This window comes from Solanum lycopersicum, chromosome 12 (genome assembly GCF_036512215.1).
Source record: "Solanum lycopersicum chromosome 12, SLM_r2.1".
Taxonomy (NCBI): Eukaryota; Viridiplantae; Streptophyta; class Magnoliopsida; order Solanales; family Solanaceae; genus Solanum; species Solanum lycopersicum.
Genome location: NC_090811.1, coordinates 8354637 through 8373426, shown reverse-complemented (window position 1 = coordinate 8373426; position 18790 = coordinate 8354637). Strand labels below are relative to the sequence as shown.

Sequence of the window (18790 nt, the reverse complement as noted above, 5' to 3'; positions counted from 1 at the left end):
TGTTGCCACATATCTTCTTTCTGTGACATATATTGCTACACATCTTTTTTATGTGACATATGTTGCCACATATCTTCTTTCTGTGACATATGTTGTCACATCTTCTTTCTGTGACATATGTTGCCACATATATCCTTTCTGTTGGGGCACATTTAGATTGAGTTGTTGTCATGGATGAAGCTTCTTGTATCATTTCATCTACAAGGTAAATAAAAAATATTGAGATTATACAAGTCATTACAAAATAATAATAGCAGTATGTTGGAAGAGATGAATAGCCTGTTGCCATAAATTAACATTATGTTGCCACATATGACCCTACTGTTGCAACACATAAAATTTCTGTCGCAACATATAGATCTTATGTAGCAACAGATGAATCATGTTTGATCCAAATGTACACATTATTGCAACATTTGAATCTTATGTGGCAACAGATGACCATTTTGTTGACATAAAGTGAGATGTTACAACAAATGATAATTGTTTGAATATGCATCAACATATCACTAAAATGTTACAACATACGCTAAATATTTCAACAAATGAAAATATATTTTGGACGCCTGAACAACACTATATTTCTAAAATCATATCAACAAAACGACCACAAAAAGAACAACAGCAGCAACAAAAAATGACTTTTTACTAAATGATAACAATACATATACATTCCTCAAAATAAGGATTTTTTGAGTTGATTGGTTTTCTTTCAAAAAAATAAATAATACACATCATTAAGTCGATTATTCAATTTTTACATCTACAAAAACCTTTTATTGTTCATTAATAAAAAAAAAACTTCAAAAACTGTAAAATATTTCAAAAAAATAATTTACCCATTTCTAATCGAACACGATTACAATTCCATAAAAATGAGAGAGTAATGGAGGACTGGAGAGGAAGAGAAAGAGTAACAATGAATTTTCAAATTTCTAAGGAAAAAAAAGAACAATCCCCCATGGAGGAAGAAAAGAAGAGAAAGAAGAGAGAAGGAAAGATGATTTTTTAAAAAAAATGATTTAGTTTGAATTATAAAATTATATTTTCTTGTATTTTATAAAAAATTAAAAAATTTTAAAAATATTAATATAATCCTATATTTATTTAGTTACTTTAAAGAGAACTTAACCAGCTAATGGTCGGAAAACAAAAAGGGGACTTAGGGCCCTTTTCCTTAATTTTCTCAACTATAACTGAAGATAAATGTGAAGAGAAGCGTGGAGAATCAAAGTTAAGGTCCGGTCCGTCAATGGAGAATAGAGAAGACGTGAAGTCAATCCTTCCCTTTTTGCCGGTGCGTCTCCGTTCATTTTCTCTTTTCTGGCCGCCGGCAGTTGTTGAAGCACTGAAAGCCCTCTCTCAAGGCGCTAATTACAGCAATGTTAACTCCGGTCATGTCCTCTTCCTCGCAATCTCCGACATTCGGAACTCACTTTCACTACCTGATTCTTCAATTTCATCTTCTGCTTCAGACGGATTTTCTCTCTTATTTGACGATGTAAGCCTTTCACTTTTCACTTCAGATGGATTTGTTTGTTTTTGAACTGAATACTTGAAATGTTGGTGCAGTTAATTCCTAGGGATGAAGCTGTTAAATGGTTCGAAGAAGTAGTGCCGAAAATGGCGGATTTGCTATTGCGGTTGCCTTCCTTATTGGAGGCTCACTATGAGAAGGCTGATGGTGGAATTGTTAAAGGAGTCAACACTGGTCTTCGTTTATTGGAATCACAGCAGCCGGGCATTGTTTTTCTCAGTCAGGTTTTGTGATTATTACTGCTAGGTTAAATGACAGTTAGGATTATTTGATAATTCACAGTATTGATCTATAAAAGAACTACTTGAATGATCAGCAATCACTTCATTCTTTTATGACCTAGTTCATTCCAATTTCAAAAATATGTCTTTTAAAGCAAATTAGGATCTGTTGAAACAATGTTTTAGGACGTGCCTGGACTAACTCAGGATGAGGCACTCCTAAAATGCCGTGGTCTAACATATGGAGCTCTTGTCTCATGAGAATTATGCCTAAAGCGTCTATACATATCTTGGGATTTTTGCAATGCCTACACAGGGGACTCACTCCACAGTTCTTGTGCAATCATGTGTAATTACTAATTAGCCTTGTGGAAGTTAATTAACTAGCTATTGACTCTTCAAGATCCCTCTTCATTAGTCACATTTCAGAAGTTGAGGACATAAAAGATAGAAATAGTAGACCTAGTATTGTGAAAGTAATTTTGATGGGACCTTTCAAATGAAGAATCTTCATGTTTTAACTTTTGTTTTGTCTTCATTACTCAATTTCCTACATTTTTTCTCTTCAAATCTTGTTTGATATTCTATTTTGTTTTATAATAGTATTGCCCTTTTTGTGTATCATGATTATGAACTTGCTATTTAATATTAAAGTGTCAGGGAGTAATGGTTTATAAATATTATATTCATCAAATGTAATTTTTGTATTGAATTATAATATGAATTGTTTCTAATTTATTAGTTTGTTGATAGCACACAGTTCCAAGTTGTATTATGTAATTGTGACATTCTTATAAGCCTAAATTTAGTTTTCTAATTTATTTGTAACTTAGTTGTATCTCAAACAAAAAATTGAGTAGTCTCTTATGAAAAAAAATATTAAATTATAGTATTAACTAAAAAAAGGCTTTTGTGTTCATTTACTTATCAGGAGTTATCTATAACATTTTCTTCCTAAGATGGTATTTCTTTTCTTTAAATGTTGGGATTAGTGGTCGTGGCACTTTTACTTGTAAACTTTGTATAAATCATGGTTTTGTTAGAAATTCTAGAATATTTCTTCTTTTGTGACTGTGAACTTTTAGAATGTTTGTTAAAATTTTTAGCACTTCATTTGACTTCTTAATTTTATAATTTAATGCTTATCATATTTTTTCAACTTTTGTTTTTATGAATAGTAGAATTAACAAAATTAAAAGACCCATGGGGCTTACACCCATTTCGTGGGACTTATGCATCACCTTGTTTTATATAAAATTTCTTGCCCCACTCCCAGTATCTGCCCTTAAAACACTGTCTAAAGATTATAGTTCTCTAATTTTCACATGAAACAGAGTAAAATGACTCAAAAGTACTCCTGGCAAACACTGAATTGTAAACAAGACATTTTTACTAGGAAAATAAACACTCCCTCCCCCTGGAGATTATTGTTCCATGCGGTTGAACGAATGGTGAAGTTCTCTTTGAAATTTAAAAAATGTCATCATGAGTTGCAATTTTGAGAAAGTTGCACTATAGTGTGAATTGGAATTTGATTCTTAACTTTGCAGCAAGTATTTGTAGCGTAAAGTGATCATGATTGTCAATCTTTTTCTTTCAGGAATTAGTCGGTGCTCTTCTTGCATGTTCCTTCTTTTGTCTATTCCCCACCAATGATAGAGGTGCCAAACATCTCCCAATGATCAACTTTGATCATATGTTTGCGTATGTTTTATTGTCTGTCTATCTTTTTATATCTTTTTTCTTGGAGAATGATAAAATCATTCTTTTTAAAGCTGTTGTACTTATCTCTCACAATGGTTCTTTCACATGTCTTTCATATACGTGTTCTATGTTCCGTGTTAAGGTTTTCAACATAATCTTATTTCTTTTCAGCTGTAGGATAACTGCATCCACAAACAGAGGCAGATTTCAGTAATCTTTATATTTGAACCCTTAATTTCTAACAATCTCCAACCAAATCAGCTATAAAACAAGCCAGATTTATTAGCACGTGAGCCTACTTGCAGGCTATACTGCCCCTCACTTTGTCCTACTTCAATTGATTCTGATATAGTTATAATCGTTCAACTCTTCTCAAAGAACAGCTTCTCCATTTCAATAACTTTAACTTGAGAAGAGTTTGTTCATAAATATTTTGTGTTTGTTGTAACGGTGTTGGAAATAATATGGGTGAGTTGAATGTCATGTTCTCTAATGCAGTCTTCTCTACCTACTGGGTACTGTGGTCTTTCACGATCCCACCACTGTTGTTTTCCAGTGCTTTTGAGTTCGATCCAGCATGTTTCAGCCATCCACTTTTTTTTTGTGTGTGTTGTATGTGCAAAAGTTGTACATCATAAACATAACTGCAAGATAGAAACATAGATTTCTTTGTGTTGGTTACTCCTAAATGGTGGAGTTCAAGAACCAATACTGCACCACATAATATGTCTAGACTCTAGATTTACTGATTAGCAAGATTATACATGATTCTTTCATGAAAGAAAGCAAGACATATTATAGGGGTTCCACTTCCCCAGAAGCCCCATTTAACACCAGAAAAAATTGTAGCATTGATAAGTTGAAAGCATATGCCTCAGTATGTACTATCAGCTCATAAAAATGGATTCACCATAAGTAGAAAATACAACAGCACTAAAAGAAACAATTCTGAAGAGGTTAATGTGGTTAACCATTTTGTTAAACATGTAGGAGATAGTTTAGATGTATTGAGGTCTTCAAATAAGCTGTGGAACTCTTAAGCAGAAAATCTTATGGAGAGTGGTGAATAAGTAACTTATGAGTCATTTTCTTTCAGTATTCAGAATTTTCTTTAATATGTATTCTGTTTCTAGATATGAGTATTGTTTTTTCCTGATTGAAAAGTGTCCATTTAAGTGTTTGAGAGAAAAAAATTGTGTAAACAAACGAAGCATGTTGAGATAGAGACCTTTACAAAATACTGACATTTTGTACTCATATCAATCATTTAGTGAGGAGTTTGACGTAAGCAATATGAGACAGATAATGGTTGCTGAGCTATTTCTCTAGAAAAAAGGGTCTAGGGTAGCATCCTAATTATTGTATATTAGGAGTAACTCACGCCTGTAAAAAGCAGAGTATGGCTTTGTAGTTCTGAAGCTATTTATAGAAATTATCTACTGAAGTTGTTGCCTTATGCTCTTTTATGGTGGCAACATGCCATTTTATGTGTCAGATTTTCTAAATGCAGAAAGGAAGTTCATCCGGTAAAGAACGTGTTTTTCAGGTATCTGTATGATCAGTATGACGAGAAACTTGAAAATAAATTGAAGTGCATTCTTCACTATTTTGAGAGGATTGGCTCATTGATACCTGCGGGCTACATCTCCTTTGAGCGTAAAGTTCTTTCTCTGGAACATGGTACATTTGCTTTTCCTTATCCTAAGGAAAATTTCTGGAGCCAATCCAGTATTTCCCTTTGCCCTTTTAAGGTAATAAATGAAACTATATTTGTTACCTTTTTGGAATAGAAGATGTTTGTTTGCAAAGTTATGACTTCCTTCTGTATCTTTATAGATTTCCAGTTCAGGCTTAATTGAGGATCAATCAAGTGAAGCTATTGAAGTGGATTTTGCGAACAAGTATCTTGGAGGTGGTGCTCTCAGTAGGGGCTGTATACAGGTTTCTTTTATTTCTCAACATATTTTCAGTTTTATGTTTTGACATACTTGTTAACAATTAGTCTATTACTCCCTACTTCCCATTTTATAATACGATATTTGATTTGGTAGTAGTTTAAGATGTTAGATTTGACATATATGTACTCCTATGTATGTGACAAACTTTTCTTGCTAGTAAGTCCCAACAAAGAATGAATGATACCTTTCTATATTTAGTAATAATGTGACTTTTAAATTTCTAGTTTTCCCTTAATGAGATGATTTATAGCCACACATATATCTATGACTTATTTAGACTACAAGTTTCAATATATATATATATATATATATATATATATATATATATATATATATATATATCAAAAGTTTCGAATTTAAATATTTTAAATGAATTTGAAATTTTGTAAGTTGTATAAAATGTAATGTGTCAAATCATGAGACGCCCAAAATAATAATGGTTGTTTTTTACTTTTTATGTACCTTCTTGGTACTAGTTATCAGTAAGATTATCTACCTTATCCAGAAAAAAAGTTTGTAACACTCACAAAAGGTATAACTACATTGGAAAGTTAGAATTAATTGGAGAAATTTTGAAGCAGAGTAATGGGATTCTGAGAATTTATGAACCCTTATACAAGGCCTTGGCTCAATGAAAACCTTGTTGGACTCTGACAATATGCTAACCATTTCAGAGGAAGAGAACCCAGTACATGCAAAGCAGTAAAGGCCATATGAGGGCACAATAGATTGTGTTGCTGAGATCCCAGGGTGTTTATCATAGACTGCATTGGTGACAAAGCTCCAACTGCAAACGATGTCACCATGGATCTCTACAAGAAGTTTTCAGGGCTCAATCAAATCGTATATTATATGGCGATCAATCATTTCCACACTCAAGGTTCATTGGAGAAAAGTGTCAATGCTTCTTATTAAGCTTTAGTTCCAAGAAGATTTGTGTCAGTGACAACTCAAGCCATACAAGTGATTTGTCGGAATTATCCCTAGGATAATAAACCCCAGAAAGAACCCACTCAAACCCTTTTTTGAAGCATCAATCTCCAAATACAGAAATCTGCCCTTTCGACCAGGTTCCAACTGACTGAAAAAAGTCATGGGAAGTGCTGAACGTTTGTTTGTTGCTGGCAGAGTAAATCCGCTTTCCACTTCCTGAAAAGTAGATTCAAAAGGCACCACTTTTCTGTACTATTAGTCCCCATCACTGAGGGGACTTCCCTACCAATAATTGATATTAAAATCCAAATAATCATATGCATTAAGAGTATAACTTTTAAAAGAGAACTAAGAATCTGAAAGAAGAGAAACCCTATTTTGGTATTATAGACAGTTTGGACAAGCTTCTTGGAGGCGCTATTTGAGGTGTTTGACAAACAAAAATGGTGTTCTTGAGAAGCACCCACAATAGATAATCTGCTATTAGGAAGAAACTAAAATTTTATCTGCTTTTTCTAAGAAGTAGAAGTTAAAGCACAAATAATTTTTCAAGACCAAAATATCCTTACCATCTATTTATATTTATCAAACTATGCATGTTTAATTTAATACTTAATGCTTCTAAAGAAATACACTTCTTTTCTTTTTGGTTTCTACTGTATATGTTCCTTTTTCCTCTCTCTCTCTCTCTCTCTCTCTCCCCCTCTCCCTCTCCCTCTCTATCTTTCTCTGGAATAGTCCATCAACTATAAGTACAAAGCTACATGTCCGTTTTTTCTACCCTCTCTTGCCACTAACCGTCCTCTTGCATTTTCCGATAACAAAGCCATCGCCTATTGGAATCAAGTTAATATTTTTTCTCTATGCATGATCTCTTTTTCATTGCACTATACCCATTTCAAGATTTATTTTTGGTAGATTGATCAAACTTTAATGTTGTAAGTTTAATTATTTCGAATAATACCTCAAAAGAATTTCCTTCATTGTGAAACTTGTTATGGTATATGAAATTTGTCGGGTTCTTTTATTACTTTTAATCATCAAATTGTTAATATTTCATTGAGCTGAGTGAGATTTATTTCCTTCTTGTATTCAAACAAACAAGATAAAAGAACGAAACATAGGGAAAATGGTGAAATACTTGTTAGTCTTTATTTTCAGTATAATCTCCATATAACCTTCTTGTAGATCTCAATCTTTTTTCGTCTCTTATGCAATCAATAATACTAGATATTCATGTGATGAAATATATTACTGAATTGTGTATCTAAATTTTACATTGAGACCCTATTTATAGACACTACATTGGAACCTTTTTCATACTAGGATTTCTATTCCTATTCCTATTCCTATTTCTATTCTTATTCCTATTTCTATTCAAAGTAGTAAATACTTATAAATAATTATTTCTATTCTAACACTCCCCCTCAAGTTGGTGCATACAAATCATATGTATCTAGCTTGTTACAAATATAATTAATACGAGGACCTATGAGGGACTTGGTGAAGATATATGCAAGCTGATAATTTGACTTCACAAACTTTGTAACAGTATCTCTTGAGAGTATTTTTTTCTCTGACAAAGTGACAATCAATCTCAATGTGCTTAGTCCTTTCATGAAACACTAGATTTGATGTGATATGAAGAGCCGCTTGATTATCACATATGAGTTCCATCTGATAATTTTTTGCCAAATTTTAGTTCTCCCAGTAATTGTTTGATCCAAATTAGCTCACAAGTTGCTGTCGCCATTGCTTGATATTCTGATTCCACACTAGATCAAGCAACCACATTCTGTTTCTTACTCTTCCGTGACACCAAATTACCTCCTACTAAAACACAATATCCGAATGTCGAACGTCTGTCAGAGGGTGATCCTGCCCAATCAGCGTCTGTATATCCAATGATATGCTCATGACCTTGATCCTCAAAGAGTAGTCCTTTCCCAGGAGCTAACTTTATATATCGCAGAATACGAACCACTGCTGCCCGATGACTTCGACAAGAGGAAGTCATAAACTGACTTACAACACTCACAGGAAAAGAGATGTCAAGTCTAGTCACTGTGAGATAATTTAACTTTCCAATGAGTCGTTTGTACCTTTCAGGAATACTAAGTGGCTCCCCTTGTCCTGGAAGGAGTTTAACATTTGGATCCATAGGAGTGTCAATAGGTCTACATCCCATCATTCCTGTCACCTTTAGAATGTCTACGGCATACTTGCGTTAGGAAATAACTATACCTGAACTAGATTGAGCAACCTCAATACCTCGAAAATACTTCAATCTGCTAAGGTCTTTAGTCTGGAAATGCTTAAAGAGATGTTGCTTCAAATTAGTGATATCATCTTGATCATTACCGGTGATAACAATATCATCAACGTAAACAACGAATAGATACATCGACTTTGTGTAGAATGCCGATAAAACACCGAGTGATCAGCTCCACTATGAGTCATGCCAAACTGTTGAAGTACTGTGCTGAACTTCCCAAACCAAGCTTGAGGAGATTGTTTCAGACCATAGAGTGACCTACGCAATCGACATACAAGGCTACTGTACTCCCCCTGAGCAACAAAGCCAGGTGGTTGCTCCATATAGACTTCTTCCTCAAGATGACCATGCAGAAAAGCATTCTTAATGTCCAACTGATAAAGAGGCCAATGACGAACGGCAGCCATGGATAGAAAAAGGAGGACAAATGCTATTTTAGCCACAAAAGCGAAAGTGTCAGTATAATCTAGTCCAAATATCTGAGTATACCCTTTGGCAACACGGCGAGCCTTAAGTCGATCAACTTGATCGTTTGGGCCAATTTTGACCGTGTAAACCCAACGACAACCAACCGTAGATTTACCTGCAGGAAGGGAGACAAGCTCCCAAGTACCATTTTTATGCAAAGCAGACATCTCATCAACCATAGTCTGTCTCCATCCAGAATGAGAAAGTGTCTCACCTGTAGTTTTAGGGATGGAAATAGAGGACAAAGATGACACAAAGGCATAATGGGGTGATGATAGACGATGATAACTTTTTTTAAAAAAAAAAACATAATATTATTATTTTGTCAAGAATGGGATGACGATGATAACTTAAGAAGGTATAATGTGGGTTAGTACTTCGAGTGGATCGTATACCTTTTTGAAGTGCAAGTGGTTGGCTAGGTTGAGGCAAGTCCGCAGTAGGAGCAGGGTCTGGCGCATGACATGAATCATCTAGGACTAGGGCTGGACGTGGACGGTGATGATAAGTTAGTAGTGGTGGCACTACAACTGGAGATGTAGACGTAACTGTAGATTCTTCAAAGGTTGGCACAGGTAAAACTTGAGGTATGGGTAAGACCATAGATACATCAGGATGATCAGAAGATGTATAATGAGGCTGAGACTCAAAAAATGTGACATCAGCGGACATAAGGTCATGTGAATATCAACGATAACCTTTTTGAACCTTAGAGTAACCAAGACACATTTGAGGGCACGATGAGCTAATTTATCTTTCCTTTGGGCTAAATTATGAACAGAGCATGTGCTCCCAAAGACACGAGGGGGAATAGGATAGAGATGTGACTGAGGAAACAATATGGAATGTGGGACTTGATTTTGAATCGAAGAAGAAGGCATTCTGTTAATTCAATAACAAGATGAAAGGACTGCATCGCCCCAAAAACGCAGCGGAACATGGGATTGAATGAGGACAGTGTGAGCAATCTCTATGAGATGTCTATTATTTCTTTCTGCGACACCATTTTGTTGAGGAGTGTATGGAAAAGATGTTTGGTGAATAATTTCGTGTTGAGACACAAATTCCTGAAACTGGGATGACAAGTATTCTAAGGCATTATCACTACGGAAAGTACGAATAGAAACACCAAATTGATTTTGTATTTCAGCAAAGAAACCTTTGAATATGGAAAATAACTCAAAACGATGTTTCATTAAGAAAACCCAAGTACATCTCGAATAATCATCAATAGAATTAACAAAATAACGGAATCTCAAGGTGGAACTGACTTTACTAGGACCCCAGATATCAAAATGAACTAATAAAAAAACAGACTCTGAACGACCCTCAGTACTACGTGAAAATGTACCACGAATGTGTTTTTCAAGTTGAAACGACTCACAATCTAATGTGGATATTCTAGACAAACTAGGTACCATCTTTTGCAATTTGGATAGACTTGGATATCCCAAATGTTTGTGAATTAGATATGGGGAATCTGTAACGGAGCATGCTGTTAGGGAACTAGAAGTGGTAAGATAGTCTTGTGATTCATGCTTGTTCCAATCGTCTGTCCTGTACTGGTCCTGAATGAGAAATATATCATCAAAAAAAGTTATGCTACAATGTAGGGATTTCGTCAAACGACTAACCGATGCTAGATTAAAAGGAGAACCAGGGACAAAGAACAGAGTCTAGGGTGAAAGAAGATACAGTTTTGACTTTTCCAACCCCTTTTTGTTTTGTTTGGATCCCATTGGCTAAAGTAATAGCTGGAAGAGATTGTGAATAAACAATATCAGACAAAAGTAATTTATTACCAGAGATATGATCAGAAGCCTCCGAGTGTATGACCCATGATCCAAGAGTGCTAGACTGTGACACACAAGTATAAGAATTACCCGCAACAAAAACATGAGGTTGTGCAACCGAAGCTACTTTTGGAGACGTTTGTTTATTTGCACGATACACGAAGGAACTCTCTATATTCCTTTAGAACAACAGGATCATAATTGGGTGCTGGACCATGCAAAATATAACATATGTCACGAGTGTGTCTAGGTTTATGACAATGACTACACTTGGATCGAGGTTTTCCAAAACGTTCTCTCCCTCGTCTATTCTCCATAGACTGGTATGTACGTCGGAAACTACCGAAAACTGTTGGAAGTGCTACAGTAGTTTGAAAATATTGGAAGCTGCCGGAATTTGCCCACAGTGGCATGAAAATTCTGATTTCGCCGGAAAAGGCTCAAAAATCACCGAAACCCTAATTCCAGCGATCGGATCTAGAGAAAAATGGTTGGGTTCTGTTCGAAAATACTGGGCGACCCCAACAGAAGAAAATTTTTCAAAAAAAAAGTTACTGGAGAACCACTCACGCGCCGAAAACAGCTTGAAAATAGCCGAAACCCTAATACCGGTGATTGAATCTGGTCAAAAGCAGTATGGGTTGGGTCGGAATGGTTGGACGAACCCAACTGTCGAAAAAGTTCTCAAAAAATATGGTCGGAAAAGCCCTCACGCGCCGGCGCGTGAGCTTGATCTCGCCGAAATCTACCACCTTTGATCGGCGCGTGAGAGCGCGTGCAGTGATATTTTCCGGTGGTTCTGGCTGGGGTTTTGTCGCGGGAGCTTTCCGAGCCTCGTGGTGATGTTGATTTTCATGCAACACCCACAGAATAAAAATTGATAAAATCAGTCCCAATCGTCATCGGAAATTGACAGATATATGGTGACTTTTTTGTTCTCACCAATGCTCTGATACCATGTGAGAAATGTATTATTGAATTGTTTATCTAAATTTTACATTGAGACTCTATAGACACTGACACTACATTGGAACCCTTTTCATACTAGGATTCCTATTCCTATTCCTATTCCTATTTCTATTCTTATTCCTATTCCTATTCTAAGTAGCAAATACTTATAAATACTTATTTCTATTCTAACAAAGATTATTTTATTGGTTTAACTATATATTTTATTGATTAAAAATAATCCAATATGTATTTCTTATAGTTTTCATAATAAATATTTGAAATAATTTCTCCATTTAAATAATCCTAATTGTAAGATGAACCTTGACTATGTTGCTCGGACTTGGGTGCTAGTATCCGATTCGGGTGTGGATCTAGAGGTTTTATCACAGAGATGTTAGGATTCGGATGTATGGATCTGGGTGCAGATACCAGTGTTGGGATATGGCCAAATAAAAGTATAGTACGACATTATATGTACTATGATTTGTTAATTGGATTTAAACCTAATAAAACTTCATTCCTCATATACACCAATTTTATTTTTTTTACCTTGTAATAAAAAAAACATTTTCATACATCATATAACTCTCCCTCTCTCTCTCTCTCTCTCTCTCTCTCTCTCTCTCTCTCTCTATATATATATATATATATATATATATATATATAAGAAACATGAAACCAAATACCCAATCAATTTATATATCTCGGTCATTGAATGTGGTCAAAGTACCCAAGGTAGGTTCACCAAATCATGTATGGATCCCACACCCAGAACCATGACGTGTCGATACAGTTGCAGTAGGGATTTTGAAAAAGATGCTAGCACCTTGATACTTGTCTCTTTTTGTAATTTGAAGCATTTCTTCAAAAGATTATTGAAATGCAAACTGCTTATCAAATACTGAATAAATCATTTCTAATACGAATTGGCCAAATACAAACTACCTCTCCAAAAGGATTTTCTGAAAAGCTGTTTTTGACAAAAGTGCTTTCAAAATGAGCCGTCCCAAAGGCTCTTAATTTAAAGAAGATATTATTGACTGGTCTCTTAATTAAATATATCAAATTTGCTGATTTAATTTGCATTTCTCTTGTTCATTTGCATTTTAAGTTCATGCAACCTCTATATGTATCCTTGAGACATATTTGTTGCGAAATTTTTAAAATGTTTTGTTGAATTTCTTTGTTAGGAGGAGATTCGCTTTATGATCAATCCAGAGTTAATCGCTGGCATCCTTTTCTTGCCTTGCATGGCAGACAATGAAGCAATTGAAATTGTTGGTACAGAGAGGTTCTCAAATTATACCGGGTGAGCTCAGATGGAGAATTTGTTACTTATTACATAAGAAAGTTAATTCATGACTGAAGTTGCTTGCCAATCTATTTTAGCTGAAAGTTCCTCTTTTACAATAAATTGTTGTGGGAACTTTTTTTACCTTTGACTGCAGTTCCACTATTTATTAATATTTTTAATCTAATGTTAAATATTTTTTGAATGGTGTAGATATGCTTCTTCATTCCGTTTTAATGGTGACCATGTGGACAAAAAAGAAATTGATGTTTATGGAAGGCGTAAGAGCAGAATAATTGCAATAGATGCACTAAGCAGCCCAGGGAAAAGGCAGTACCGGGTCGAATGCCTCGTAAGGTACGTGCATGTTAATAACTTTTTAGAAATCTTATTCAGAGTAAGATTCTCTCTCAAGGTCAATTGGGCCATAAACCAGATTGCCGTCAACCTGTCAGCACTTTGATCTTTAAGCTCCAATCGGGTTCCTTTTTTTCCTTAGGAAGTATTAGTGAGGTTTAGCATATTCAAAGCTGAGAAGGAAGTAAAAGTTTATGAGCTGATGTTGCGGAGTTGATGTGAGATAAAGTGTCTGACAGTTAGATGACATCAATCAGGAGTTTACATTCTTTTCCTCTTGCATCTTCTATAAGAAATGAATGAATTAGTACGTATCCAGATCTTCTATGAAACTATCTTCTACGCAAATCCTTGCCTATCAGGTTTGTCTATGCCATGAAATTCACCAGAATCAACTCAGATAATGCTTAATCCAGAAGATCCTGAGAGAAGAGATGGTTTACTTTTGGGATATGTTGATTGAGTGAGTTTAATCAAGACAAGAAGTGGATGACCTTGAATCTAAGTATTTCAGCATCTAACAATATGTCTCCAGTGGGACTAATTTCTTTTATTACACCATTTGGGTTTTGGTCATTTGATTTAGTAGGAGTATGAAAAGAAAATCACTGAGATTATCAGCTGCTTTTAATCTATTTTAGTTTTAGAAATGATGTATTTGGTATATTTTTCTTCGTCCTTCTAGCTGTGCTTAAAATTGCAAACTTACATATCCACTTTGATTAACATTTGGCAACATTACCAGTTTCAAAAAAAAAAAAATGATTGACATTTGGATGTACAATTAAATGATTAATCCTGTCGATTAGCTTCAAAAGATTTCTAGTTGTTTTACATATCTTACAGACATAAAATCAAATAAAGAACATATCTGCTTCGTCTTTGGTTCATGATACTTGTATTTATATGTTGTGTGAATTAGTTGGAATCTAATTGTTGCTTTCATTGTTCTCCTGATTATTGTATCAAACTTGAGAGTTTGGAAAGTTCATCTGTAGATTTTATTGTTGGATGTTTGATCTTGAACAATCCAAGCCTCAAGTTAAGTTGGACAAAGTAATTAATATAGTTGTACTGACACTTCCCTCGTGAATTAGCATACAAGCTAGTGTGTTACATTGTTTGTAATTTGTAATTTAAGATACTGCGTTGGGATGTGAATAATTTTTATTCATCATTTTTCAAGTTTTTCTTGAAGTGAGAATTCTTAAGCCTCTGTTTTCTCTGCTACTTGTTTCTGTCTTCGAATTAAAATAACATGCTTGAAGAGTAATTGTTCAATAACATCAGACTTTCGTATCTGCTCATATAGGCTCTATGCTTGATTGATAGGCCCAGAATATTTAAAGTGTGCTGATAACATTCTTGTTTGGATTGAATGATCATTGTTTCTTTAATCGATGAAATTGTTGTCATTTATACTGAAGAGGGTCGATGGATCAATTCTCGTTTTGATAAAACCTTGTGGAGTTACAGAAATTAGATTAAGAGTGGAATTCATTTTGTAGATTTGATGGTGAATGAGTTGACCAAGTTTAGGGTTTCAAATGGGTGTCTGTTCATAGTTCTACTTGCCATTTTGATCTATCCTTGCATGTTAGTTGGCTGAATTGCAATTTATTTTCTTACATTGTATGCGTTTATGTACTTTTTACATCTGTGCCTTTCTTAAGATGTAATTGCTCTTTACTCTTAAAGTCATAACAGACTTGGTGCTTTTCGGCCCCTTTCACCCATTGACAAGAGTGGGTCCTTTACTTCGTTGTAGGGAAATTAACAAGGCTCTTTGTGGTTTTTTGGATCATTTAAAGTGTCATCAGTATCAAAAGTTTTTTCAAGACACGGGAAGTCAGCATGATCCCAATGTTAAAGGATCTTCTGGACATTCTGAAGTTTATCATTTGGTAGTACCTCCCTTAGTATTTTTAGATCCTCCTACCTTTCTCATTTTCTTCACTGCTTCTTCCCCTTTGTCCCCCTTTTTTCCGGTATCTTTAGTTGTACTATCAATGTCAATATATTTTATCTGTTTTATTTGACTAATTTTTTTGGCTATTTGTCACCCTGTCCAATAGTCTCAAGGAAATCCTTCAACATCATCTCAAACAATTGAGGGAACTTTGGCTAACCAGTTGATCAGAAATCACGAGGCACACTATTGTTCACATTTAGACTATCAACAAGAAATTGGAGTTGTGACTGGTAATTGGGGTTGTGGTTCTTTCGGTGGGGATCCTCAACTTAAAGCTATGCTTCAATGGCTTGCTGCATCTCAGGTTATTCTCTCCCTGGAAATTTTTCCAGCATTTTATCACAGGCATTTTTTGCTATCATAAGAGGCAAAGAGCAGTCTTTCGCTTTCGTCCTTTGAGGCATAATTTTCATGTTCTATGTTCAAGACTTTATCAAATGTCTTAGTTTTTAATTTTTCTGCACTTCTCCACTCTTCATACACATCATGTCACATTAAATGGATGCTGGATATAAATACTCCCTCCGTCCCATTTTATGTGGCACTTTTCGGATTTCGAGATTCAGACAAGTCTAACTTCGACCGTAAATTTTCATAGATCTTTTAAACATTTTGAATTATCAATTATTGTGTTTTATAGTACTTTTTAAGTAGTTTACAAATATATAAGTTTTATTTCAAAAAAATTGAAGATTCCATGCGCAAATTTCTGGTCAAACTTAAATTGTTTGACTCTCGAAAAAAGAAAAGTGTCACATAAATTGGGACAAAGGGTGTATATATATATATATATATATATATATATATATATATATATGCACACACACACATACTTTACATCACATGCACCAGTGCTTTAATGAATTTATATTGATGTGGACGCGTGATTGCTGTTTTTTTTTTTTCCTTAAAACTAATTTTTCTCTCCTTTCTTTTCTCACAGGCATTGAGACCATTCATCATGTATTATACGTTTGACTTGGAAGCATTGCAGATGCTGGGTCAGGTACTAGTCTTCTAAACTACTATGAGATATTCTTAAGGCTTTCTGCTTAAAACAAGATAAGTTTTGAACTTCTTTTCCGTAGTATGTTTTTCTTTTTGTTAATTGTGAATATCTTTGGTATAGCTCAGAACTGCTGTATGTGCTTTCTTTTACATTTTATGTCAAAAGATATTACCTGCTATATAATTTTGTGTAATTTAATACTCACTGTGTTTTTCCAACCACTCTTATTTGTATCCTGACCATCTTTGTAGTTTCACCTTTTTGCCACTCATTGTTTTATCTTTTATTGATTGTTTGAGAGAAAAGAACTGACATATCTGATAGTTCTGAATGATAGATTCCCCTTCCCTAATTGATGTTACTGATGCTAGAAATGGTAATTGAGGTATGTCCTAAGTTGGTACTGCCTTTTCATATTGGTCCTTATATTTGTGCAAAAGATAGATGCATGGATTTGCAAATTAATAAATCTTGACTTGCTGTGGCTCATCACCAACTTTGTGCTAGGTTCTATTAGCTATCCCATCTTGATATTCCTAACTGATGATAAAGCAGAAACATCTCCAAGACGTGGGAGGGTATGTGTATATTTTGTTGTGAAATTTTCTTTGTTTACAACCTGTTGTAGGTGGCTCAATGGATTTCTTCACAGGGGTGGACTGTTGGGGAGCTTTGGGATATGTTGATGGACTATTCAGTCCAGAGATTGAGGGGAGAAACTGGAGCTGGCTTCTTCGGTTGGCTCCTTCCATTGTTAAATTCCCATGATAATATTTTGCTTAACAATTCTCATAATGTTTAAATAATCCTGGTCTTTTTATTATTGTGCTGTTGCATGATCCTTGTATAAGCTATTTAAATCCTATTTACTTGTACTACCCCACGAAAAGAAAAGGAGAGTTATTGAGTTGATGATCTCTGGCTGATGTTTTTTCTTGTCTTAGAGGTATTTATGACCTTTTAGGACAATTAGGGTAAACATGAGTTCCTGGCTCAAGCATAATGAAACCGGCTGAAGGTAAACATTACTCATTATGTAGATTACAACAGCAGAAGGCGTTGTGCTAGGTTCTTTTACCCTTTCGTCCAAACACAGTTAGGCATTTCCCTGTACTGCTAGAAAGCCAAAATCTCAACTCTCTATGATTGTATTTCTTAGGTGGGGCTATTGATTTCCAGTCAGCTTCTGCTAAGTTTCGTAGCGAGTTCCTAATATTAGAAAACACATAATATTAAGCCGATCCAATTTTACTTCCCTTTAAGATTCCATAGAGCAAATTTTAAAATCCACCGATCCAACGTTACTTTCCTTTTAAGATTCATAGAGCAAATTTTAAAAAGATATGTTAAATTGAACCTAATAATAGGTATGCTTTAGGATTTTTTAATCAGAAACCAAAAAATCCTCTCTATGTTTTATACCACAACTTCTGGGGCCTCAATAAATCCTCTTTACGGAGCCCATTTATTAGCGTCCAAATCACCTTCATGCTCAACTTTGTTACAAACCCCGTTACATGGCTCGATGTGGGATTAAAGTAATAAGCTGGTGACTTAATCTTTGTAGTGCCAATCAATTTCCTCAACAAGAAATTAAGGAAAAGCACAGTAAGATGTATACCTGCAGTTTTTATTTGTTTTAAGCTAAATATAATTGTGATGTTCGACAACAAAAGTTTATAACAAACATTCTAAAATCTTTTTCATAAATCCATGTTTAACCCATTAAAATATGAGTATATATAGGAGTTGCAAAATTTTTTAAAAAAATTTGTCTAACTACACATACATTACTATCACATATACTATAGTTATCTTTAGTTTAAAATAATTACACATAGTACCACTTTTAATATTAATATCATATATATTAAAATATTTAAACAGATATACAAATCCCTCAAATATGGTGTTAAATAATTTTATCTTAAATTTAAACTCCATAATTAAGGTTAAAATATTTCTACTACATCTGCCGTTTCTCCCCCACCTCTTTTCTTCCTTCATCTTCTCCCTCTTCCTTCCTCCTCTCCGTACATGTTTTGCATATCAAATCTATAATCTGTTTGTTTCTATTGTTAGTATTATTCTCATGCATCTTAGTTTTGTATCTTCGTTAAAATTCATAATATTCTGATGTTCAAAATTTTAAAAAGTTTTCAAATTAAGTTTTATATTTTTTGATTTTGTACTTGTTTCTCAAACCCATTTTTCCTACTTAATTGGAATCCATAATTACCACCAAAAAGCCCAGAATATTTGTGTTTCAATTCTGGCTATAGATAAGGGAAAATCAAGAATCTGATTACGAGGCAAGCGTT

At 34.5% G+C, this 18790-nt stretch overlaps 1 protein-coding gene across 3 annotated transcripts; it reads left to right on the top strand.

The window, feature by feature from the left end:
- Window positions 1-1140: 1140 nt before the first annotated feature.
- On the top strand, window positions 1141-17381 carry LOC101262387 (poly(ADP-ribose) glycohydrolase 1). Of its 3 annotated transcripts, none has more exons than XM_004251933.5 (11): window positions 1141-1501; window positions 1573-1761; window positions 3359-3462; window positions 5009-5213; window positions 5299-5403; window positions 13031-13149; window positions 13345-13488; window positions 15257-15392; window positions 15564-15764; window positions 16404-16466; window positions 17098-17381. In XM_004251933.5, exons 1-11 carry the CDS (start codon window positions 1253-1255, stop codon window positions 17269-17271), a joined length of 1689 nt encoding a protein of 562 aa, XP_004251981.3. In that variant the 5' UTR covers window positions 1141-1252; the 3' UTR covers window positions 17272-17381. The 3 variants fall into 3 exon arrangements, with proteins under 3 accessions (XP_004251981.3, XP_010313990.2, XP_010313991.1); XM_010315688.4 differs by lacking the exon at window positions 17098-17381 and adding an exon at window positions 16977-17053 and having other exon boundaries at window positions 1143-1501; XM_010315689.4 differs by having other exon boundaries at window positions 1189-1501; window positions 1584-1761.
- Window positions 17382-18790: the final 1409 nt, after the last annotated feature.

Coding starts and splice junctions, on each gene's coding strand:
- LOC101262387 (XM_004251933.5), top strand. CDS start 1,253: ATGGAGAATAGAGAAGACGTGAAGTCAATCCTTCCCTTTTTGCCGGTG. Junction 13,489..15,256: donor CGGGTCGAATGCCTCGTAAG/GTACGTGCATGT, acceptor ACTTCGTTGTAG/GGAAATTAACAAGGCTCTTT. Junction 15,393..15,563: donor ATTCTGAAGTTTATCATTTG/GTAGTACCTCCC, acceptor CCTGTCCAATAG/TCTCAAGGAAATCCTTCAAC.